Source organism: Fusarium musae, chromosome 12 (assembly GCF_019915245.1).
Source record: "Fusarium musae strain F31 chromosome 12, whole genome shotgun sequence".
Classification (NCBI taxonomy): domain Eukaryota; kingdom Fungi; phylum Ascomycota; class Sordariomycetes; order Hypocreales; family Nectriaceae; genus Fusarium; species Fusarium musae.
In genome coordinates this window covers 44,350-68,106 of record NC_058398.1, presented here as the reverse complement: position 1 = coordinate 68,106, position 23,757 = coordinate 44,350, and the positions used below count along the sequence as shown (strand labels likewise).

Below are 23,757 nucleotides of genomic sequence, written 5' to 3'. Positions count from 1 at the left end.
CGGATGACTACCTTATGACCTGTGAATGGACAGCTTAGTGACGAAATTGGCGTATCCTCCCCCAGTGCATCCTCACTGTAAATCTCGCTTATCGTCCCGGCGCGCCGGCCAGTAACCACAACGCCACTCCACAACCGCGGGAACGAGCAAAGGTGGCTTGATATCAGCCATCACTGCATCGACGACCAAAGGGAGAAAAGTCAGAACTACAATTAGATATAACAATGCTATACCCGCCACAGGGCAGATTTATGCCAACTAAGTCTCGACAAGCCTTGTCGGTCGGCAGCTGGTGGTGAGCGGGCCTTTTAATTGAACTGATTTTCCTTCAGCATCATCCATCATCAGTACCACACCACTCAGCCCGCTAGCAGAGTATCTCTGGCTGGGAAACCTGGTTCAACCCCATCTCGCCAAACCTTCTGCCATCGCGCGCCAAGCATCATGTCCTCACCGACACTTGCATAATATCTTCTCTAGGCGAGGAAATCCATCTTGAGGAATGAAGAGATGGAGGGAGTAAAGCAAGCGGCGTTGTTGGAGTTCACCACTGGCACCATATCCCGCTCAGCTGACAATTTCCACAACCGCGACAAGGCTCGCCAAACCCTATCATCTTCAAAGCTCCAAAACGTCATGTTCTTTCTAGAAAAGCAAACCAGCATCCGCACCAGGACCCCTGCCCGTGATTTGACTACATCGATATTGACGCCATCTCGTTTTCCCCGGTACCGAATGAGTTCTGGGTGCGGTGTGTAGACGTTCCTTGTCCTTGTCTACAATGTTTGCTGAGATGCCGTATCGCGGATCGATCTGCCTGCGAGGGAAGCAGACGTTTGTTGCTGTCTTATTCTTCTTCAGGGATGGTGTTGCACAAGTATGTATCGTGGTGTTGAAGGACTGGCCAGCGGCTTTGGACTTAGAAGCATCCTCAGTGTCGGTTATGCTGATGTACAGGTTTCTGGAAGGACGATTCATTGCCAAGTCTACTAAAATGTACTACATATAAGTCCTGACACCACTAGTTACACGTACATACGACCAGAGGTAGTGGAAAATACGGGATCCCGTTCGCTCTCCCATAGTCAAGCCACTAACCGGCGGATTAGTAGTTGGGTCGGTGACGACCAGCGAATCCCCGCTGTTGTATGTTTTTGGCATTTCATTTTGCTTGCCGGCACGGGTTGACCATCATTTTTCCTTCAAGTCAAATCGTCACACGGTAAGACGATGAATGTAAACCAAGCCGAGGTGGTGGTTTCGGTGCAATGCATTCGTCGCCATGTTTCTTGTCAAATACGTTCTTCGCAAACCGGGTCGCATGTATATTTTTTCTTTTGATAACAAGAATTTGTTAGTTTAGTACATCGCCGTTCATACCAAGCAAGCTTAGTTTAGAAGAGACCGGGCCAGTCGGCAGTACTAAACATAGATACCGAGCATTGCATTACAAAATAAGTAGGCAAGTATTTCCAGAGAAACACTCCATGTAAAAAGCAAGTCAGAACCAAGTAAGAGCTCGGCATTAGATCAGAGACTACCCGGTACCTCCATACCCCACCCAACGCTTGCGTCCGTCTCAGAATCCAAGTCCGAAATGCGCCTCCATCTGCATCACAGCAAGAAATGACAAGCGCAAGCTCCTCTGCTTCTCTAAGATATGACTGAAATTAACACGGCGTCTCTTTGACTGGAACACCCGCTGTTTCTGGTACTCTGTAAGGATGTTCTTCATCAAAGACTACTTCTGGCTGCAGCGAATCTCGGTAGCAATTCTTTTCTTTGTTTTGTCTCCAACAAGAATACAGTACTTGTTACTGTCCTTGTAGATAAGGCAAGTTTGTACAAGTGAGGCATAATTCTCGACGACAGCGCCCGATGAGATCGAACGGCCGATGGAGACACGGCTCCGGTACTGGCTTGGATGGGAGCTGCATATTTCCTACCCTACTTCAAATCTGCTTTCAGAGATCAAGCGTCAGAAGCCGGGTCAACAAGGCTTCCATCCGACCCCGGGTGGTTAGAATTCATGACATTGAGACCTGATGCGACCACGAGCTCTCGGTCAGTTAGATAATGACTGTAGAATTGTATTTTTATAGATACACCCAGTAAGTTACTTTCTTGCAACCCTTTATCAAGTCACGGCGAACCGATATGAATGCAGAAGAGCCCTTTCATCAATGTGCAGGCAGAGCTTGAAGTCTATCCCGCCCACCAAAGTATAACAATCAGCAGAAGAACCCAATGGTTCTGCGACTACACGCGGAAATGGAAGTGGCCGCAGTCGTTCATCGCTGATGGATGTCTGGTGAAATATGGCTCTCATCGGCCGTGGTGGGATGGAATGGCATGTTTTCGAGTTGGACAATTAGCGTCCTAAGTTGTAGCTCTGTTGGCCGAGAACCTCTTCTTCAATATCTAGGCGATGCGATAAAATAAGCTGCTATGATATCAAAGAATCGCATTGCGCCTTACTCATCTTTCCTTTCACTTGAAGTCCAGTGTAGAATCCTCCAGAATCGAATCGTTGAATGGAATCCTTACAATGCAATGCGTATAATCAGTCATTCATTGTCACAGAACATTGCTTTTTCGCAGGTTTGGAAAATATTCCGGATGCACCTGCATCTCCCAATCGACTCCGGGCCGGGCGCCCACGTTGTAGCCTGATCAGCACATCGTCTTACACTAGGTTGAGAGAAGGTACAAGCCTTTTCTCCCCAAGACAGCAAGGACCTCTGTCACAGGACATCTATTTGCACGTTCAGCAAGCCAAGCTCGCACGTCTCAAGCACCAGAGCAGGGACAAAAGACCTCCACCACTTTTCCTTTAGAAGCATGTCCCACGGCGAGACCATTCTGCTGGGCTTGGGAGGGAGTAGTCGATGAAGCTAAACTCCGCAAACTCGTTGCTTACGATGTACGGGTCCCGATGTTCTGCTGCATGTGATGAAGCCTGAGGCCATGTTCCTCCCTGGAACACTGAACGGGGGCCTCAGGCTTGTGTTCGACATGATCGCAGCGGTCTGGGTAATCGTGATGCACTTGGAGTACTCGTTCATGGATATCTTTGACTCACGGACCATAGGGTATATCAACAGGGTCTGCTTCATCATGCCTTGGCCAGCTTGACCACGACCCTCGTAACAACCGAGACGATGATGACTTTCCTTCCGAAGAACTCTGGGTCGGCATGATATTGACTGAAATCCTGGCCCATAACACGATCTTGTTCGCATTTCTCTTGTTCGCATTTCTCTTGTCAATAGTCATTATATAGCCTATGCACCTTCGCTCCATTGGCAGCATGGCGACAATCGTGCTAGTCGACAAGATCTCGTGGGTGATCTCCATCGTCTTCTCAGTGCAGATCCCAACTGGGATCCTCACGGCGATGACCTGATCCTTCCATTTGCATTGAAGCGCGGAATGTAGTAAGGATCTAAGAACGCCCTCTGCGACGCATTGGCATCCTCTAGCCAGAGGTGTACTTCTCGTCATCCCCGGAGATTCTGTCCCGACTATCATATTATTCAGTCCCGCCGTGGTATATAACTTTGTGGTGGGCTCCATCCGCTTCTTCATGCTTCCGGGAGGCGCTGTCCCTCAAGTGGCATATGACCTCGACCGTGGCGGTGGTGTGGAACGTGAGCGGGCTGTTGTTACTGTAGGCCGACGCAATGGCTGCCATGTGCTGGTTGGGCGCGAACTTGGAGTCTACCCCGGCGACGTTGATGTTAATTACTTTGACCATGCGAGGCACGCTTAAATCGTGAACATATTCCTCAGTATTTCCTCCAGCACCCTCATTGAAATTGCTTACCTCCGATTAATTGTCCCGGCAGCTTCTGCTCTGTACCTCGGGCCATTAGAGATAGCAGACCTAGGCTGATCAGGTAGTCTCGAGGCCTACTCCTAACCCAGAATGCATGCCTCGTCTGTGCCAGATTGGGCTTCAAAACTTAGAGCTTTCCGCTTCTATGTCATCACAGCGAATGTGTGAGGACCATCGGTCGAGTAATTGAAGGTGCAGGTGGAGGAGCAGCCGTTGGTCGGGATTATATACTGGTAGGCTTTGGAGAGAGGAGGACAGCAGCGGAATATGGATAAAACTTGCTCGTCAGTCAGAAGACAGATGGAAATTGTCAAGGTTGGTAAAAGTCGTAGTCGTACCGCCAGTCAAGTGCGCGATTGAGGAATAGTTGTGTTGCTCGAGAGTGCGGGACCGCGACAACATTCGCGAACATCTAAAGTGTAAACATTATATGCGTAAATAGGCTAATATAGAGCCATTAAGGCACGGATATAGTTTGCAGTGGCGATGACTTGTTTGGGGTTAAGCTACAATGATGGATTGCAAGTGCTGAACCCTCACAACGGACAGGAACCATTACAAGCAGTCCTAAACTTGGATGCACACAGCAGGCCGTTCCGACCGGCCAACTGTCGGCATTTCCGGACCAGCCTCTTTACCAAGCTGTCCATCGAACAATCGCCGATGCATTTGCGAAAGAGGCAGGACAAAAACTTGAATGGATATCGGAGAATCTGATCAAGTTTAACGCCGTGGACGCCGAGCGGGGTTGGATTTATACTCTTATCCACGTTGCGGCCCTTCTGAGTGATGATGAGGATCGGGCTCACTATGATCACTAATTTGTTCCGGCTTCGTCAGGACGGCGCACAGATTTTTTGGAAGTCTGAGGAGGGAGTTAGACAGGCGAGATTGGATGCTTTGATCATGCTGTGCAAATGAGGTTTTGTTTAGATAGACTACGAGGTTTCATAATGCCAATGAAAAGATATGTTTGAGTTTTAGGCTCCCTTCAATTATGAATCCTATCTGTTCTTTCAAAACATCCACCCCCTTACATCTCGCAACTGTACAAACAGGTCCCCATCTTTAGTGCTATTCTTTCATATCCGGCTTTGATATAATTTCTTTATTCTGCAAGTGCCTGCAGGGATAAGTGTGTTAGTTTCCTTGCTAACACCGCGTGACTCATGTAGCTTGCCTGGAGTCAAACACTTGTTCTCCTTGCCTCTTCTGTTAGTTCAGTGAATAGGCGTGATAACTTGCTCTATTGCGAAACAGAGTCAAGTTTCCAAACATCTGGTACCGCCTACTGCTACGTATATCTTAAATCCTCTGGCCTTCCCCAACTTCATCTCTTCATCACCGTCACTTACTCTGCATGCCTGTCGACTTCCCATTCCTCCCCTCACCTCCGAAACTGCCTACCATTACAAAGTCCCTCCAAGCTTCGTACACTCGCTTGATCAACAATGAAGTCATAAAAACCACAAAAATGACAGATAAGAAATCTAAGCCCAGCAAAGTAGACTTTATTCGTCAGGGCCGCGAGTTCGGTCGTTTTATACGGGCCCATCGCACCCCGGCTAATTCTTATGGTTTTGACAAGACAGATGCTGCTTGGATCAAAAAGTACTGCCCTGAGTCAGGTGAGTATGATAATGAGAGGGAATATGACAAGAAATGGGTTACGAATCCTGTGTCTTTGTCAACTACTCGAAATCGCTGGAGAAAGCATATGCAGGAATTAGACAACCAGGAGGCTTTTGGTCCGGAAAATCTTTTCACATGTCCACGTTCAGTTGGGGTACCTCGATATGCCCAACAGACAGCCGCTAGCTCAAGCAAAAACCCCGTGACACCCCAAAGACACGCACGTCTGACACCAGGCAAGCTGCAGCATCTTCTGATAGGATACCGGGGGCGTTTCCTGACAATCCCATCATCCAGAGACCTCGGGAGACGGCCAACGCCGTCAATATTGTCGCGCCCAAACCTCTACGGTCGAGAACCCTAACCCAAGAGTGGATTCAGCCGGGTGATGAGCCAGAGCTTCAAGGTCTACAGGAGCTGGATAAGGCCACTGATCATCCAGTCCTAGGCTCAGAATGTCATCAGTCCGCACCTTTAGCCCACGGTCTTGAGCCATATGATAATGCAAGTTCTGTCTTTGAATATCAGCCACGCCATGCTACTACACATATCCCGCTGAACGAGACCTATTCAGCCAAGGCAACATGGAGAACGCTGAATGATCAGCAGCACCCTTCAAACTTGATGGCCCAGAGTCGATCGCTCACAGACAGTATGGGCAAAGATACCATAGCACAGGGCCACCAGTCATCCCGAGCGGCTTCTGCTATGCCCGCAACATCCTGGAATCAAGCAAGCCTTGAGATAAGCCAGACAAAACCCCCAGCTCGCCAGGGATCTATCGTGCTTTCGCCCCAGACAGACTCACGTGGTGCCTCGAGGGTCGAGGCTCCCTTCTGCACCGAAAAACCAAGAGGCGGCTCCATATTGGGTGGAGATGCCCCAGCGATCTATCCCAACAGCACACCATACGGACCCTCCATCCTTTCAGCTGCGACAACGCCATCATATCAACCCCCAAGACTTCACATCACCCTTGTCTACATCTACACATGGCCAGGAGTCTCAACACCTTCCACTAGTGCAGTGGTACATCGAGCACCGTCGTGCAAACCCCCATATAATAATCCCAAGCACTGCAACACAGGAGATTGTGAACTCTCTTAAATCGGGACCCCAAGGTACGGGGATTCTGGAGAAGCGAGATAGTCTATCACAACGCAAGAAAGGTGACTGTAACTTTAAATTCGAGGAAATCAAACCGCCAAACTCAAAGTCAAAGGCGAAGTCGCGATCCAAGTCTAAGAGCCGTCACAGACGGGAGAAATCGCGCCATGAACCATCGCCAGAATTAAGCTCTAGCGATGAAGAGCAACGGAAGTCTCACCCTCGCGGATCACGCCAACGACGAGACAAGGAGGAAAGGAAGAGCCGATCACGATCGACACGGTACCAGGATGAAGAAGGCGAATTGGAAGAGTTGGAGAAGAACTTTTCTAAGCGTGAGAGGCGTGGTAAGAAGGAGAGTGACGGGGGAAAGGAAAAGAAACGCAGTCAGAGTAGACATAGGCGCTGAGAAGGATGAAATTGCGCTGCAGTGTGAATGGATTGGGTTGGCTTGTTACACACAAAGATGGACTGTTTTTGCTGTAGCGCGGAACTACCTCCGTTGCTCGGTTTGGTAATTGAAGATATAAGTTGTGGAAAACGCCGTCATGACTATCATAGAGCTAGCAACAAGTACACTTTAACACTGCCCTGGAGAACTATGCCCATGTTCCGGTCTCCTTGCCAGTTCACTTCGACCAACCCGCGACTCAAATTCATACCAAGCCTCAAGTAGGCCCATACCATCGGACGTCAGGCCTGTAGCGATTAGCTACAGAATCATCAGCCGTAAGTTTTCAACTATGCCTCAAAAAGCTCCTAGATATGCCCGGAAATATCCAGATTGATACTTTTACTCGTGCACTGCCCTTTCTTGTCTATCTTTCATCATTATTTTGCAAATCTTCAAACCTATGAGATAGTATCTTCTGACTAGTAATCCGCAAGACGATGTCATGGAATGAAGTAGTTTTCATTGATTGAACAATTAGCATAACTAAAGTACGGAAGATAATACATTACTGGACTCCAATACTAATTCCAACCTAAATATTCACACTGGCTTCCTCAACCTCTCAGCCCTCCAAAGGTCCATATACTGCTTCATATCCTTGGTGAGCCCATCCATAAGCTCCAGAGACTCAAACATGATCGTGAACGCAACCTCCGCACCAGGAAGATGTAGCGTCACAAGGACTTTATCTCCACCCTGGCGGGCCTTGGGACACCCAGGTATACACACCACTGTCCATACGTCTTGAGTTCGTCTTTTGGTCGCCAAACCTCCCAGGGGTTTGCAGTTCCGGTAGATGAGCCTCCAGATATGTCATACCAAGATTCGAGGTCGGGGGCATGGGCGAGGAGTGAAGTCAGCCAGGACAGCATTTCGCCTTCTTGGCTAAGGATTGCTGTTTGGAGATTATGAAGTAGCTCGACGCTCGAGGCTATCTGGGTCATGTTCTCCTGCATCTTTCTGATCGGCTCGATAGTAGTCGCATGCAGGCTGGATGATGGACAATCCCGGCCGAGCTTAAGCCAAGACCATTTCGGGGTCAGAGGAACATGAGTCTCGGCCATCTTAACGATAAATGATAAATCGTCAGAGGCCAACTTCAACAACTCTGCGAGCTGCGCAATACGATCGAGGGGTTTCTTCGCCCACACGTTGAGACCATCGTGTCCAATACTTCTTTTGAATTCATCCAGTCACATAACTGGAAGAGGTTGGCACTTTTTCATTGTCCCGTTGTGTGCTCGTGTTGAATTGCAAGGTGACGATGAGTCGCGACGATATGGATATCCAACGTCATGGGCTAGACCGAGAAAGATCCTCTGTGCATCTCTGGGAAGTTGATAGGCGATCACAGATACGATCTTGGTATGAGCTGACAACATCGCCAACACGATCCTCTGCTCCGTGACACTGTTGAAATATGTCGATGGCATCATCTGGAACCGGCGAATCCTTGTGTCTCCGCCCATGTTTGTACCGATGCCGCGCGTACTCCCAGGGCTCTTGTGTCAGGCCATTCTGCTCATCCCAGAACTCCCCGATGTTAACCATTGCACGGCAAGCGTCACCCAAAGTTATCCTGTGACGATCTAAAACTTTAAAGGGTATCGTTTCCTTGATGATTTACTGTCGTGGCAGACTGGCGTACTGCAGATAAATGTGTTGATAATGTTCGATAACAGGGAGAACACTGCGCATGAATGGTGGTTGTACGGTGGTGGTTTCTGGAAGAGGCGGGCGATATAGGAGTGGCTAAAAAGCCAGGAACAAAGTAACGATAATGGTATAGACGGCAAGGCCGTATAGTATAAATCGAATAAAACAATTATCACAAATCGCAGGACGACGCGATAATAGGACTGGTTCGGGGGATGGAGACGGGAGCATGATCCTCATCCTTGCCCTCATCATCCGAACCCCGCAGGTTAATGTCACTACACTCAACGATGTAGTTGGGTGCAGTTGGCGGCGTCGCTGGCGTGAATGGAGGTCGTCCATGATGTGAGACATGATCAATACGATGAAAATGAAATGTTTCATCGCGCAAGCCCTGAGATGCCCAATATTCATTGTGTAGACAAAGACCGACGCTCGCGCTTTGTTGATGCTGGGCCAGTTGAGGATGTGGATGGAGCCGAAGACGAACCAGAGTGAATTCTCCATTTTCATGATGATCTGGTCGAGACAGGTCCGATGAGGATCGTGATGGCTGCGATGGTGGATGACGGGGTGCAGTTGGTGTTGAAGGGACAGTGCGTGATCGGAGATTGCGTGGTGGAAGCATCGTGATGCAGACTGTGACTTGACGATAGAATCAATGGGTAATATTCTCACAAGTATCGAGGGAGAAGAGGTTGAAAGGAAGAAGCTGTTATGGTCGGATACTTTTCTTTGTTCTCAACCACGAATCAACCAACCAACCAACCGTTGGATGCCTGAGGAATAAATTGAATTGAAGCACGATCCTTGCGCCGAATTCATCATAATATGCATGGTACAATTAACTAATTTGAATCAATTGATATACCACGCACGGTAGAGGGGCGTACAAGAGATGGTTTAAAGAGCCTTAGATTCTAGATGCGGTGACTGTCATATCCCGCGCCCCTAATTCAGCTCTGCAACATAGCCGGAACCTGAATACTTTTTTGCCCATTATCCCTCTCCACAAGCACTGCCTGGAGCGTCTGCTCAGCAGCCTGCTGCCTCTGAGCCCCTGCAACTCTAGCACCGCGCTCATGTCTATACTGCTCATTCACATCTCCCGCTATCCCCACAATACTGGCCTGCACCTTCATGCTGCACCTGGACCGTCACGTACAGCATTGCCAGCGCCACGAGACGCTGCGACTCAGTTTTCTCCTCGCCTTGCGGTATGCAGTATGTAGTTGGTGATGTTGGGGTTAATACACTACGGGGATGACGCCCTTGGTAAGGGTTATATTGGGCGATGTGAGCAGGCATATGAGGAAAGTGTGGGATATTAGGTTCGTGAGCAAAGGCTGCCGTGAGGTTCTTGTATGATGGCGGAGTTCACGGCGGGTTAGGAAATGGAGCCCCATCTGACCCGGGATCTTCAGCAGGAGGACTGAGGTTGTTGATCTTGGTGATGTCTTCCTGAGCTCGCCATGCATCAATATCCTTCTTCCACAGGACCATGAGTTTGAGTATGTTGAGAACATACCCCATACTCATGTCGGTTCTATCCACCCGATCTCCACTTCTGTCTTGTCAGAAGTACGTGAAGACCAGGAATTTGTTCCAACGTATGACGGTCCCCCCTGTGTTGAACGGGGTGGCGGCCTGATGGTTTGATCTGAACCATCCGAAAAATATACCTCATCATCATCGTCGATCATGAGGCTCGAAGTATATGATGACGGCGCTGGAAAGTGTGGATTGAAGGTTGTGTCCGAACGGGATGATTGTGGGGTCGAGTAAATACGAGGGGACCTGGATGATTGAGACGGTTGAGACGATGTATTGCAGGACCGTGAACTTGTTAAACGCCGAGATTTAGATGCTGTAACATGACCCAATGCACCCGACATGTACGCCCTAGTTGCCTGAGGTCTCCGATACCTGTTCTGGACGCGATCGGGCTCTGGCTCAGGCGTTATAGCCCTCTGCCCCGGCGGATCAGATCTCAAAACGTTGCGATCCTCCCCATCAGGAACAAGATACGGATCTCCCCCCAATCGTCCCTCAACCACTGCCGCGAGTATCTCGGCCACTTCCAAACATAATCGCCAGCAGGATCAAGCTCGTTAATGGGGACGAGAACCTGAGTTCTCGGCTCGCGGAACTTCTTCGTCACGTGGTAGTGTATGGAACTCAGTGCTTTATTCATCACCGCCTTCTTGTAGGATTCCGATCTGTCCATGATCCCGAGATTGCGGGTCAGCTCGTCGAAGCCGCGCTGGAGGTCTTCCCTTGAGGTTATCTGATAGCGAGCCATATGGTAGTAGAAGATCTTCAGATCAGAGGCTTCCCAGTCGACTCGTTTGGAGCTTTGAGACACGCGCTCGATCTTATAGCCTCTGAAATGCTGGAAGTGGGTCAGCAACTAGTCTGACTGTGGAATACGGCTTCTGAATGCTCACTGAATCATCATCTCGTGGCGTTCGGGGCGTTCGCGACATTGTGAGGTTTGGGTTTGTCAGAGGCAATGGGAGGGATAGTAAATGAAGGTGATGAGTCTCATCGAAGTGAATTACAGTACAGCCGGAGAGGATGAAGCTGCTGGGAGAAGAGTAATCTCTCTGAATTACCAACTGACCAGAGCGACACCCTCAAAAGGGCGGTCTGCAATAGCAATCGACGTAATGCATCATACCCGGGTTCTGGCATCGGATTCATCGTGAGGTTGTAAATGATACGCTATTACAGGTAGCTTGTGTAACTCAACAGTCTCCACACCACCTTTACCATTCTTGACGCCTTAGTCAATCATTCAACTCGTGTATCCTCTATTCTGTCTCCTTCATCTTCCATCTTGCATCCATCAAACTCAACTATTCTTCAATATTCATCACATCAAGCAAGATGAGCCAGCAGCAGCAGCAGCAGCAGGAGCAGCCCAGTCCGTATCGGACTCACCAACCCCAACCCCAATTTCAACCTTAGCCCAACCGCTATGATCAACTTCCGCGGTTTTACGTCACCTCGGCCGCGTCAGGTGCCTTCGTGTCGAACTTCGAACCTCCACGTCGTCGACCTTCCGATCTTACAGCGAGGTTCCGACAGATGAGCTTCACAACTGGCTCAAAGACCCTCAACTCGTGCAGCGCAAGCACGACAGCATCGCTGGTGAACTACTAACAGACCCCGATACTCGGCAGATGATGCTGAATCAATGTGCGATCCATACTCCACATTTACTCACAGAGCTACGAGACTACCTTAGCTGAACGTTGGCCCCTGACTCCCTCCCTCCATCCCTCAAGTAACTAACTGATAGCAACTTTTAGCAATCGGCGCCCCAGCAGACGCTTCACCACTGCCCGCCCGCCAAGACGATGCTGAATCGAGCCAGTCTGAAGCGAAGATGGTTGATGAAATTGTGGCTGATCAAAAACGTCTTGAATTTGCGAGCCAGCGATATCGCGAAGCTGGAGAGGCGTTTCACTTTTGGGAGACGGAGATCTATCAGATTAATGCACGAATGAAGGCGAGGGCGGCACTTACTGAGGCTGGCCGCAAGGGCAAAGCGTCAAGCCAGTGATGGATATCAACACTTCGATGGATTCTACTGTATGGAATTGTGCACTGCGTTTTTGACTGTGATAAGGTGCAACCTCAACAGAAATTGACTTCCACTTGACTGATCATATCAACCTTGCAAGTTCAAAATTCATTAAAGTGTCCCGTGCCGAGCTCAACATCGGTCCTGATAGCCATCTCCTGCAGGAGGAATCCAGTCTGAAGCTCCGCTCGACCCGTATGCATGATATATCACATTCTCTTGCACGCTAAGAGAAGGTTTGTCTATCCATTTGCGGAGCGCCGCAGGTACGAGCACCAAAGTTGGGCACGCGATCAGCAGGTTAGGCAATAAGCATAAGGATTATGGTTTTTTAGTTCCCAGAATGCCACTTGACGCGGTTGGACTCAATGATGTTGACGCATCATTGCTGCTATTACTTGTCAATACACTCACTAACCTTTGCATCGCCGGTTACCTACGTACTCTCAAGCTTCTCAGCCGCTCAGAACCATCAACCATCGTCGGTAGGCACATAATCAGTTCTCAGTCTATAAATGCGGTATGCTTTCCCTTCCTTTGCTCATTCTTCTTCAACTATTTATCGGATTTGACTCTTCGTGAGACACTCCTCGTAAGATTCTCTTTGTGAGATATCCCTTGTGAGAATGACTCTTCGTAAGATACCGCCACTGCTGTTATCCTTCTATGAGAAGATACCTCTGAGTGAGGGTTCGTCTTTGAGACGTTATAATAATGACAGCAGGTTAACACTAAGGTGGAATCTCGCGATGTGAGAGTCCCCCGTGGACTGCCTGCAGAGATGTCCTTATGTGGGCCTAACGCATGCAGTGACTCTATCGCTGTGCCCATGCCTGGCGCGTTGGTACCGCGCGCACAGCAAGGGGATGATCGACCCCTCTTGCCGGGTAGCTACAGTGTTCATACACGTGATTGAAGCTTTGGTGTCTAGACTTTGTGACTTCCAGCGTTGAATTATCTTTTATTTATTCATTTTTACATATGCTACTGCTATCATTTTCATCTTTGAAACTCCTGTAACAGCATCGGATACTTCAACCCACTCATCGTCATTAGGTGCGAACTTTGCTTAGGGAATTGCAAACATGTGAGGTCCTACACACCGCTCCATCCCCGTGACTAATGGCCTCTAGTCCATTGCAGGCCACAAGGTCTAAGATTACTGAGACCTATTCCGCCGCTGTCAAGAATGGCGACTTAAACTCTGCCCGGATCTACAAGCAAGTCTTGTTGTAAACCTGTGTGATCTCAAAATCACACCCAATGTCAATATTAAAAACGACAAGGCGCTTTGCAAACATCTCTGGACGATCAGCGGTCTAGAATTTGATTAAGATTGGCGTTTTGGATCGGTTCTTCGAAGTAAGTTGGCGCTCTGGGAAAACCTTGCTGGTGAGTGCTAACGGGGAACAGCCAAGTATGCTGAAAAGGCGCAGTCAATTCTCAACGAACTTAAAAAATGGGGCGTTTTTGTTCGCAGTGGCGCTGGAGGCCAAGTGTACAACTGGGAAACAAACGTTGTTCAAAACCATTTGAAGTCGGAACACGACGCGAAGCGCTGGATAGAGAATCATCGACAGCAGGCGAGGAATGGTTATCATGGCTAACAGCGGGGCGCAGCTCAATACCAGAGTCGCCGCGTCTTATGGGCAGATCAATCTGTCTCCGTGAATGTCCGGCCTTCCCCTATCGTCGATGCCTGTCCTAGAAGTATCGCCAATGCTGCAGCGCCGACCTCTACACCCACGACACCCCGTACCTATAACTTCGGGACCCCGTTCTCTTCCTCGCCAATACCTACAAGTGCAACAGAGTTGGTTAATCAGTGGGTGACAGGCGAGGAGGCTGTCCAGGAGATGATGACGAAAATGAACATCTCCCCTGAGAGTATTCCCAGAGCCCCAACATCGCACCATCGTACATTTGGAACTCCTTCCAGCCGTACATATGGTGCTGGCCCCCAACCTCCCACACCCATTGCCCCAATCCCATTCAAGATCCCTCAGTCACAGCCCGTGGCTGATCTTGCAGCCTCCAGTTCTTCGGGAAGAATGCATCCTTTTGCAGCAATAGGGTTCCCATCCCAGCAGGGCCGTAAGTTTGGAGACCCTCACGCCCCGATTCCTGACCCAGCAGGTCGCGAGACCCCTTTACCTCAGAGGATTCTTCGACAACATCATAGCCTGCAAGCCTCTGTGGCAAGGGAAGGTGGTGCTGATGGTCGCACCGGAGGTCGGCCAAAGTTTCATTTCGGTCTTTCTTACCAAAAGCCAAGTGTCAAGGACGACGATGCCATGTATCAAAGAGTCGACTGAACCGCCTAGGGACATCTTCATTGATCGGATTGATGGTTTATGCAGTAGGATGAAGAAAACGTATCACAAGATTCTTAATATTAGGAGAAGGGTTACTACGGTAGTCAGGCCAAACAGAGGAGCGGAATCGATGTTGTCCGGTCCATAAAAGTCAAAAGTAAGGCGAAACTGTTTATGAAATTGCATAAGTTAATGTTGAGTGTGTAGATTGCCATCAGCGAAAATTAAACGACCTCGTCGTTGTTAACTATATACCTACTGTCAGTAACACAGCGATGTTCTGATGGCAAGATCATTGCACATCTCATGTCGGGTAACTTCGGCAGTTAGCTATTATCAACATCGTGGTTGGCGATCCTCGTCGGTGGCGGGACGTTGATCTTCTTGATCCCTAACTTCATGCTCGTGTATCTCGTGGTAGTCAGGCAGTCGGAGGTGCTCTTGGCAAAGGTTTTGTCACAGCCATGTGCTCCATCTCATCACCAGCACCATCAGTCTTTGTACTCACGCTCGATCGTCTGCGACACCGGGGTTGTGGCCGCGAACTAGAGGAACTCCTGGGTCGTGCTCGCGTTCGGGTTCGATTTCGTGTTGGGGGCCATGATCGCGAAGGGATGCAATGCGCTGGCGGTGTCGCCGAAGACCGAAGATACAATGGTGGGCGCGCCCAAGTTCTCGGCTTGGTTGAACATGTCCTCAGTGATCTCGAATCCGGTTGAGGGCATCTACGGCAGGCTGCGGTATGATACCCTCTTGATGTGGAACACGTTGTGGAGCTTGATGCTGAACTGGCGCTTGTTCCTGCTAGCGAGCACCCTCCTGTCCTGCATCGTAGCCTCGTATCAGAACGAGATGGCGCAGTATCATTATGATCTGGTTGAGGTCCGCCCCCGTCCACGCAGGTTCAGGTTCGTTCGCGGTCGAGCCGATGTTGGAGCCCTGCACGGCGACGCTCCGCCCAAGAGCTGTGATTGACCTCATTCGTGTCAGATATCTTGTTCGTGCCGTTACTATTGGTGTAGATCTTGTTAAGGTAGTCGTTCATGTAAATATTCTAGTTTATATGTTGGTTGCGTGTCCTACTTTATCTGATATTTGTTGCCTAGGCTGTGACCACGATTACATCATCTGCGCGATGTAGTCCAGGTTTTTGTTTTTATTCATGATCAGCGTCGGGTCCGTGCCGTTGATCATGTTTACGTCGGACGCCAGGACCAACCGGTTCTTCGTAAACCAGTACTGGTACGGGTCTCTGGTCTCGCGCGTATCGATATCTACGCTCCACGCTACACAGTGGTTCACGAGCGGGGTTGTAATCACGGCTAGATTGGTTGCATCTTACAACACGTGGTCTGGGACTATCTTGATCTCTAAACGCGCAAGTCCCAACATCTTCTTAAACACATTCGACCTCATATACATCATGCTCAATATCCTGACTTGATGGCGACATCCTCCTTTGTGCGCTGCGAGCATGATGTTGTTCCGGTTCACATCCCTGAAGTTCCCGTTAGAGTCCGACTACGCGCCTATCTGCTTGATGTCCCCGTGCCCCCAAGGCTTAAGGCTGTAGAAGATCACAGGTGTGTTATTGTAATCGATAGTGTCAGAGGTTCTTCTCATGATCTTATTGTTGTCAATGTAATCCGAGCAGTTTCTAGACCCCACAGCACACAACAAGTCCGTCCTCTCGCGATAAGTCCGTCCTCTCAAGCGACATTCTGATCCTGTCCATGATCGACCACACGTGCACAAAGGTGTTGGGTGTTGCATAACCCCTCGAGACCGAGCGGTAATTGAGGCAGCGGTCGTCAGACGCAATAATCCACACGAATAGATACTTCTTCTCGTCGCACGGCGGGTCCAGGAGGTTCGACTAGATCCAGAATTGGACCATGACTACAACGAGATGGGGAACACGTGAGTGTACTCGGGGTCGTACATGGGGTCGAGCTCGAGGCAGAATATGGCTTCGAGCGACCCGTCCACGAGGTTCAAGATGCAGCCGGGTATTACGGACGCAAATCTACCGCGTGAGCCGTGTACGGCAATGCGTCCATCAAGGAGATCGAGTTTTTGTACCCGTCTCTGATCGAGCTGGTGAAGATGGTCACGGACGATGAGATGATTCCGTTTCTGAGGGCCGTGAGGAGGATGGAAATTGGCATGTTCTAGTCGATCCACGTGGCGTCTACACGAACAAAATGTCGAATACCCACGAGTCGGACGACACGTACCTGGGGGTGTACCCCACCGGGATCATCCTCTCGGTCACGTTGGCCCTCTTGTGCAAAACCACGCAGTCGTTGGCGTCGATGTATCCGATCTCCTCGCTGGGGGTCATTCCGACGTCGTCCACGAGTGTCTACTCTCGCCCGTCCCTAAGTTCATGTACGTGAGTTGCCGTCTTACCCAGGTGCAAACCCACCACATTCCACCTCGATATGTCGCTCATTACGACCATGCCCGCGTGCATATGTTTATGACTGTGTTTGCGTTAGTCTTGTGGTGCATGAACAGCTGGCTGCCCGTTTCCGAGGCGTATGTCGTGATTGCCTACTTCAACTCGTCCGGAAGCGGGATTATAATCGCCTTCGTGTGCGCGGTGGTTATCATGATGGTGATTCTGTTCGGGGTCCGACTACATCCTTGTTGGTGAGTGCCTGTTCTCGAACCACTCGGGATCCCCACCCACGCACCTCGATTTGTGAGTAACCGGGTCGTACCCAATCATCGACATGTACTCGTTCATGTATAACATACCCCGCAGCGACTCGGTCTCGACCATGAACTGGTTCATGTCCCTGCGAGTGTGCTCACTCAGGTTGCCGGAGTAGCTCGCGCGTGGTATAAACCTCGGACCGGAACATCAGCCTGACGTCGTTCGTGTTACTAGGCCCGACTCCGTGGGAGTACCACGACCCAGAAGTCATGCGGAGCGTCGAAGCAGGGGCACGAACGAACCTCGCATACCCATCGAGATCATCGTTCTGTGCAGGTTCTCGTCAGTCCACTCCGAAGTCGGGTGGAGGTTGTTATGTACGTGCGCGTCTGTGATCAGGTTACCCCCTCTTTCGCGAGTCATCCTACAGCTTTCTGATCTTGTCTAGCCACCTCTTCACATCCACGCCCACGATTAGATTCTTCACCCCCAATGCCTTATTATCATCGATCCAGTAGGCAAAGTCGCCGAAATCTCTCATAGGGTTCATATACCTCGCTCTGAGCCTAGGTTTATACTTAATCCTGACCGTATAGATAAGCCAGGCCGAGCTTGATACGTCGAGGCAGTTCATGATCGACTGCTGGATAGTATTCTCAGATATGCACATGTGCTTGGGTCTGCATCCCTTTATAGCAACGGTCATATCGACGTTTTCGGTCATGGTCGTCGTCTAGCCGTTGTGTCGTACGTGTCGAGCGTGCTGACTTTTGTCCATGCATAGCATCAAGACGGTCTACTTGCATCTTCCAGTTGATGATGCCGTCGGTGGCGCAGTATCCGTTGGGATACGACTCTGGTGCGCGTATAAATTCGGATGCCTTGGGGTGCTTTAACCCCTGCGCCTCCCTCGACGGGACCCCGTCTCACAACCCGGTCAGCTTGTGGCACTCTCTCTAATCAACCTGTGCTTACAAGATACTGAACTGGCACATACACGACCATTAGCAAGAGCCAGATCGGCTTGTTATTTAAGTAGTCGTACCCGGCTGAGTCGAGGATCCTCTGTATGCCTATTTACGCCTGAGCTAACAAGCACGATCCTGCGCCCCTCCGCCTCCATCTTCACGCACCAGCCCTAGGACTTAGGCATATCCCTTAACAGTCTTATATACCTTACCTTGATCAGGTCGCTGATCTCGATCTGAATGCGTGCACTAATGCGGACAAGTCCGACGCCAAGAGGTCGCTTGTAATTCCCCTATAGATCAGGTAGATGTTTATGCACTTGCTAATGAGCTTATATATGGTCATGTGCTTTTTTCGTAGCAGGACAATCATCATTTCTCGCCATCTAGTTGCTCTCGTCGGAGGAGGTGTTTAGCCTAGGCCCCTCATACTTCTAACAAACCCTCTCAATAGCATCACAAAGCTTCTAGGGGGACTATCTTCTCAATACTGTCGTTGAGCTTCGGGTGCATCTTTTGAATAGCGTCGCTGATTTTCTGCCGGATCTTGTCCTCGATTGCCTGTTGGCACTTCTAAGCTAACCCAGAGAGATAATTGACGAACTTGATGCTCAGCATAATTTCCAATGCAGTGTATAGAGGTTTTACTTTGTGCTCCCAGAGTGTACCTCCGATGGAGAGTATGAGATATAGGAAGGACTTGACATCAGGATCTGAAAAGCTATCGGATTAGTGGTACTCCTTTCGGAGAGGTATTCACTAGCACTGACGCATCGTGACGGCTTGGGTAGTTCGTTTCTGTTTAAGCGTAGAGGAGTGCTTAGGTTATGGTGGCTTTAGATATCCGGATCCAGACTGTTCAAAACTAAGAGAGTGATAGTGGGAGGAAAACGTCAGAAGGATTGAATTAATAGGGGTAGCCTGGGTTATGTAACAGAATATATGTCAATTTGAAATGTGACTTGTAATCAACGGAGAACTCTTGCTGTAACACGGTTCATTTTGCGGAACTAACCAAAGACATGAACGAGGGTTAGTCAACAGGTATTTCGTGACACCCGCCGTGAGCATGCTCACCCTCCCAGCCGCTTTTGACTGGGCAGTGTCATACTGGCCCATGCACCAATCGTGGTACCACTTCGGCCTCCTGTTCTCGATCTCGCACGTCTCGCTATTCCCAGTCATGTCCCCGAGCGAGATCAAGGTATTGTCCTCGAAGATGCCTGGCCATGTGTATTGGCACTTCGATCTGCTCCGTAGGCGGGCACAGGCTCCTCGAGAAGTCTCTCGACAAGCTGCAATTCACAGCCTCGTTCGTGGATGCATTCGTGTACAAGCACAGGGGCACGTGTCGTGTATAGGCCTCCGCACACCTTGCCATGTGTACTTTCGGGTGTCACACCGGTTCCATACTCTTGCCCGAGTACATATTGATCTACCTCGGCGTGTCCTTGTACACCGTCGAGATCCCGTTCATCATCACCTCCACGTTTATGTACACATACACAGGCTCGCACACTATCATGTTCCCGTCGCTCTTCTTGTCATGATGGCGTGATCTACTATCGGGGCCGAGACCGCCATCGCGTACATCTGCCCGATCGACTCCTCGTTCGCGTCCGGCAGATATCATGTTTTTCCAGATGGTTCCGCAGATCCATAGTCAAGACAGGAAAGATAGGAAAGATGCTGCGGAATCCGGTTTGGGGGGGACCTTCGAAACATAGATAGAAGACGCTCCACCTCACCGCTTTGACGTGGGCAGTAAGGTACCAATGGTCTTACATGATTTAGGCTATAGTATGCAGCATATCAGTACTCCATGATCTGCAAGACAGGGACTATAATGTTGTAGGCAAAAAGGCCAAAAGGCCAGAATAGAATTGAAGGAAAGCATAAGTATTCTAATCGTACCACCCTTTGAAATAAAATCGACCACGCTATCTTTGATTAGCAAGAGTAACAGAGTAACGAAATGCAGGACATATTGCCAATGAGATGAAAGGGGATGTTGATCGGTGCCATTGACTGGATGGAAGCTAGGATCAAGGCTGAGAATGAGCAGATGATGGTGATCAACGGGGGAGGGGGACTTTGCGTCTACAGACTTAGGATGAGAAAGTGCAATATGTTGTAGAGAGGAATTGGAACCTTGCGTGAGAAGGAAGCTCATGCTTGAGACTAGGTACTGGTGATGGAACTGGGTATTTGGGGGTTATATTCACAGCTATGTTTTCGTTGTAAAGCCCACTTACGCTACTTGCGAAGGACTATCAGCCGTCAGTCAATGGCGTAACTGCACGTTGGATCGTGTCCAAGATGTCGAAGCTCTGTGACTAGCGTATGGTGTAATGGTTTTGATTAACGCGGCTGAATGACGCGATATGTGAAAGGCGGAGCGGAAACACCTGGGCTCCCAATTACATATTGGCTCCCCCTCTCCTCCGAATCACCTTGTCTTCATAGAATCTGCCCATATCCTGAAACCTACACACAATATTCCTTCGTGTCCTATCCATAGCCTTATCACTTTTTATGGGCGCAGATTGAAAAGATGTCCTTTCCTGTGCTATGTTATCGGGAGGATATAAGTCAATCGGGAAACACTGCATCTCATACTGGAGCGTTTTAATAGCGTTGGCGCCTTGAAGAGCTACCTTGCTGTGACTGAAATAGCACTGAGGCAAACGATATTGGCGGGCGGCAAGTTCACCCTCCTTTGGTTGTACTATCGCTTCAGTCCAAGGGGTTTCAAGTGACTTCAGCCACCGTCCGAATTGCTACGGCATATTCGTCTCCGCAACATCATACGGAACCTTTCTCTAGAAGCTCTTGAAGTTTACTCATTGTTATGCTTTGGCGGGCAGAATAGCCTTCGAGCCCGACCTGCACATTGATAAAAAAAACCACAGACTTCGACACAATAAGGGTCATAATCGACCCCCTCACAGCTACTTGGAGTTTGCCCTCGAGGGCCATCATGCAGACCTTCCTAGCCAATGATATACCGCGCTGTTGCTTCATCATTAGATGTTGGACGTCACACCAACCGCTGAGCCTTTTGTCTCTCCCTTACCGTATACCCAGGCGCTGTCGTTAGCTGTCTGTCATGAACTATTTCGGCTACTGTTAAGTGCTTAACCGAGCCCTCCTTCTGTCTGCAATACCTACTCACGAAGCGAATTGAGCACCAGAACACTTGGATTTTATAACCAGCATCCCAATTCAATCATTTATCTCTTCGTGCCCTTGTTCCATTAGCCCTTTAAGCTTTTAGGTGTTGACGTTGGTTCAGCTATACCTTTAGTGTTGCAGGAATGGTAGCTCACTTCGCGTGTTTCTTGGAAGTGCGACAATCGTGGATCTTTTGATTGACAGCACGCATAAAAGCGTTCTCTAACTGCTCAGAGTACTTCTTGTTGTACTTGCTGAAGTCAAGTCCCAAGCGAGTGGCCCGCTTCTTAGTTTCGATCTGATCATAGAGAGATTTATCATCTATGATCGCAAAGATGTCTTCGACGGTCTTTGAGCATAGTTTGAAACATGTAGCAGAAGAGCTTTTGGTTGCTATAATATTCTTTGGCTGTTGTTGGCAAAGAGTGTCGGGGTAATGCTTGCATATGATGAAAGTGTTGCTGGTTAAAATGGAATGAAGACCGTAGGGAGACAGTTGAGAGCTGTCATAGGACTGGTAAAGATGCCTTTGTAGTATTCGCGGTACCGACTTGTGTATCTGTGCAAGATGCAAACGGTAAAAGAGGAGCGATGGGAAAAGTGAGTTTTATCATAATGAGGTTGTCGCTTTTCTGTTCAACTATATCCTTTATTCGATTCTATTTATATATATAAAAAGAGTTGATCAAATGTTTCAGGGAGGCTGAGTGTAACAGGTCAATGAGAATCTGTATTTAAACAAAGAAAATACATTCTGTTGCGGAATCCTTTGTGCCATAGATCCTTGTTCTCATATTCTGCTTATTTCATTCACTACTTAGCCGCTGTTCTTGGGCTAGTAAGCCTTATTAAACGAATGGATTATCTTCTAAACGATTATTCACGGTGTTCTCTGAAAGCAGCTTTCTTATTCACTTATTGTCATTCGCAACTGTTCAGGACTCAGAGTCTCTTTTGCTCGCCAAGGTCAGGTACCCTAGCGATGTGATTGGTCATATGAACCTCCTCAGCCAAGACCTTCCTAGACTTGCCAAGAAAAGCTGTCCAAGCTAGCCATATCTTCCTACTTAGCTGCAACGGGTAAGCCTCTGCTGGTAATTATGCTTAATGAATAGGCTTCTTGCTAGCCTCTCTATGGGTATGGTTAATTCTACATCATGGGATCCCTGTGCCATCTCCGAAGTCACGCTAGAGCATTTGCAGGGGTTCAAACCAATCGCTTGGCTAATATTGAGTAATGGTTGGTCAGTTATCATGTCACCGAAACCCACAAGCGTTAGGGGTCCTTGGGAGATACAGCTGAGTTACATATTGTGGCGCACTAATTCCCCATCATCTCCGGGCTCCAAGACATCATAATAATTAGACTGGCACACTGCAATACTATATTCGGAATTGATGAATGTAATCAGTTTATTTCGTGCCCTTTACAAGCTTCCTGATTGTCACTTCCACTTGAGGAGTTGAGGAAGCGCTTTTGCTTAGCTAAGCATTCCAAGGCACTTGCATGTGCTTCTGCCTTATATTTCAAAGGCAAGAAGGAGTGTCGTGTCCAAAGATTGCAAGCACTACTTCAGTATCGGTAAGAGTTGGTGGCCCTGGCCGGCCAGGCAACATGATAGAGAATACATGCTTTTTCCTCGCCTTAGCATCAGCACCAGCAGTCAACACCGACGCAATTACTGCTTCATTAGGTTTACCAACCGCTTCCAACAGTAGTTTATCAACCCATGGGTGCATTTAAAGCCGATGCTGCAAAGCATGCCCAAGAAGTCACGTGACAATAGGCCCAAGACCATAAGGGCTGGACTGCAATAACGTTACACCGTTTCTATCAGGAACTGTTAAGAATAATGCTTTGTTCTAAGAGAGAGACTATATACAATTGTCCACGCCTGCATACAGTAGTGAGAGCAATATAGCCATTCGTGTATTCAGGTGATGGCTCTACGCCGCTGCCGTAAGCTGCCCCTCCACCAGTGTTACCTGTCTATTGCGAACCACCACCAACACTTGCATAGAACAGTCGTCAGGTTAGCGATGTGCTGGTTGAAGGCGAAGTGTTGCTTGGTGCACTTTGTTCGGCGGAGGCTGAGATTTCGGACAGCTTTCGAAGAACTGGTCGTAGTGGCGTGAGTGTTTGTGAAACTCGCCAATTTTGACGACCTTGTGTAGGTAGGCAGGCGAAGGCAACTGGGAAGATACGGACGGGTTCTCTTCTCTCGTATGATCTTTTGACCTTTTGCTGCGGACACGGATATTGCGTTGTGTCGTGGACCGAATGTACTTGATCTTGGATATCAGTGAAAGCGTTTGTTTGCTGGTAGGTCTGCGACCAAGAGGGCTGTTAGCTCTTGACTAT

General features: G+C 49.1%; 4 protein-coding genes across 4 annotated transcripts; 2 read left to right on the top strand and 2 right to left on the bottom strand.

The window, feature by feature from the left end:
- Positions 1 to 5,312: 5,312 nt before the first annotated feature.
- Positions 5,313 to 6,986, top strand: J7337_013850 (uncharacterized protein; the record flags this gene model as incomplete). The annotated part of the gene is made up of 3 exons (XM_044831325.1): positions 5,313 to 5,586; positions 5,712 to 6,499; positions 6,558 to 6,986. 3 exons carry the CDS (start codon positions 5,313 to 5,315, stop codon positions 6,984 to 6,986), a joined length of 1,491 nt encoding a protein of 496 aa, XP_044673711.1.
- Positions 6,987 to 10,677: 3,691 nt separating this feature from the next.
- J7337_013849 (uncharacterized protein) lies at positions 10,678 to 11,173 on the bottom strand (the record flags this gene model as incomplete). Its single annotated transcript, XM_044831324.1, has 2 exons — positions 10,678 to 11,079; positions 11,135 to 11,173. The coding sequence occupies 2 exons, from the start codon at positions 11,171 to 11,173 to the stop codon at positions 10,678 to 10,680; spliced, it is 441 nt and encodes a 146-aa protein (XP_044673710.1).
- A 2,971-nt stretch (positions 11,174 to 14,144) lies between these two features.
- On the top strand, positions 14,145 to 14,591 carry J7337_013848 (uncharacterized protein; the record flags this gene model as incomplete). The annotated part of the gene is made up of 2 exons (XM_044831323.1): positions 14,145 to 14,370; positions 14,413 to 14,591. 2 exons carry the CDS (start codon positions 14,145 to 14,147, stop codon positions 14,589 to 14,591), a joined length of 405 nt encoding a protein of 134 aa, XP_044673709.1.
- A 1,899-nt stretch (positions 14,592 to 16,490) lies between these two features.
- J7337_013847 (uncharacterized protein) lies at positions 16,491 to 16,935 on the bottom strand (the record flags this gene model as incomplete). The annotated part of the gene is made up of 2 exons (XM_044831322.1): positions 16,491 to 16,782; positions 16,829 to 16,935. The coding sequence occupies 2 exons, from the start codon at positions 16,933 to 16,935 to the stop codon at positions 16,491 to 16,493; spliced, it is 399 nt and encodes a 132-aa protein (XP_044673708.1).
- Between the last annotated feature and the right edge of the window lie 6,822 nt (positions 16,936 to 23,757).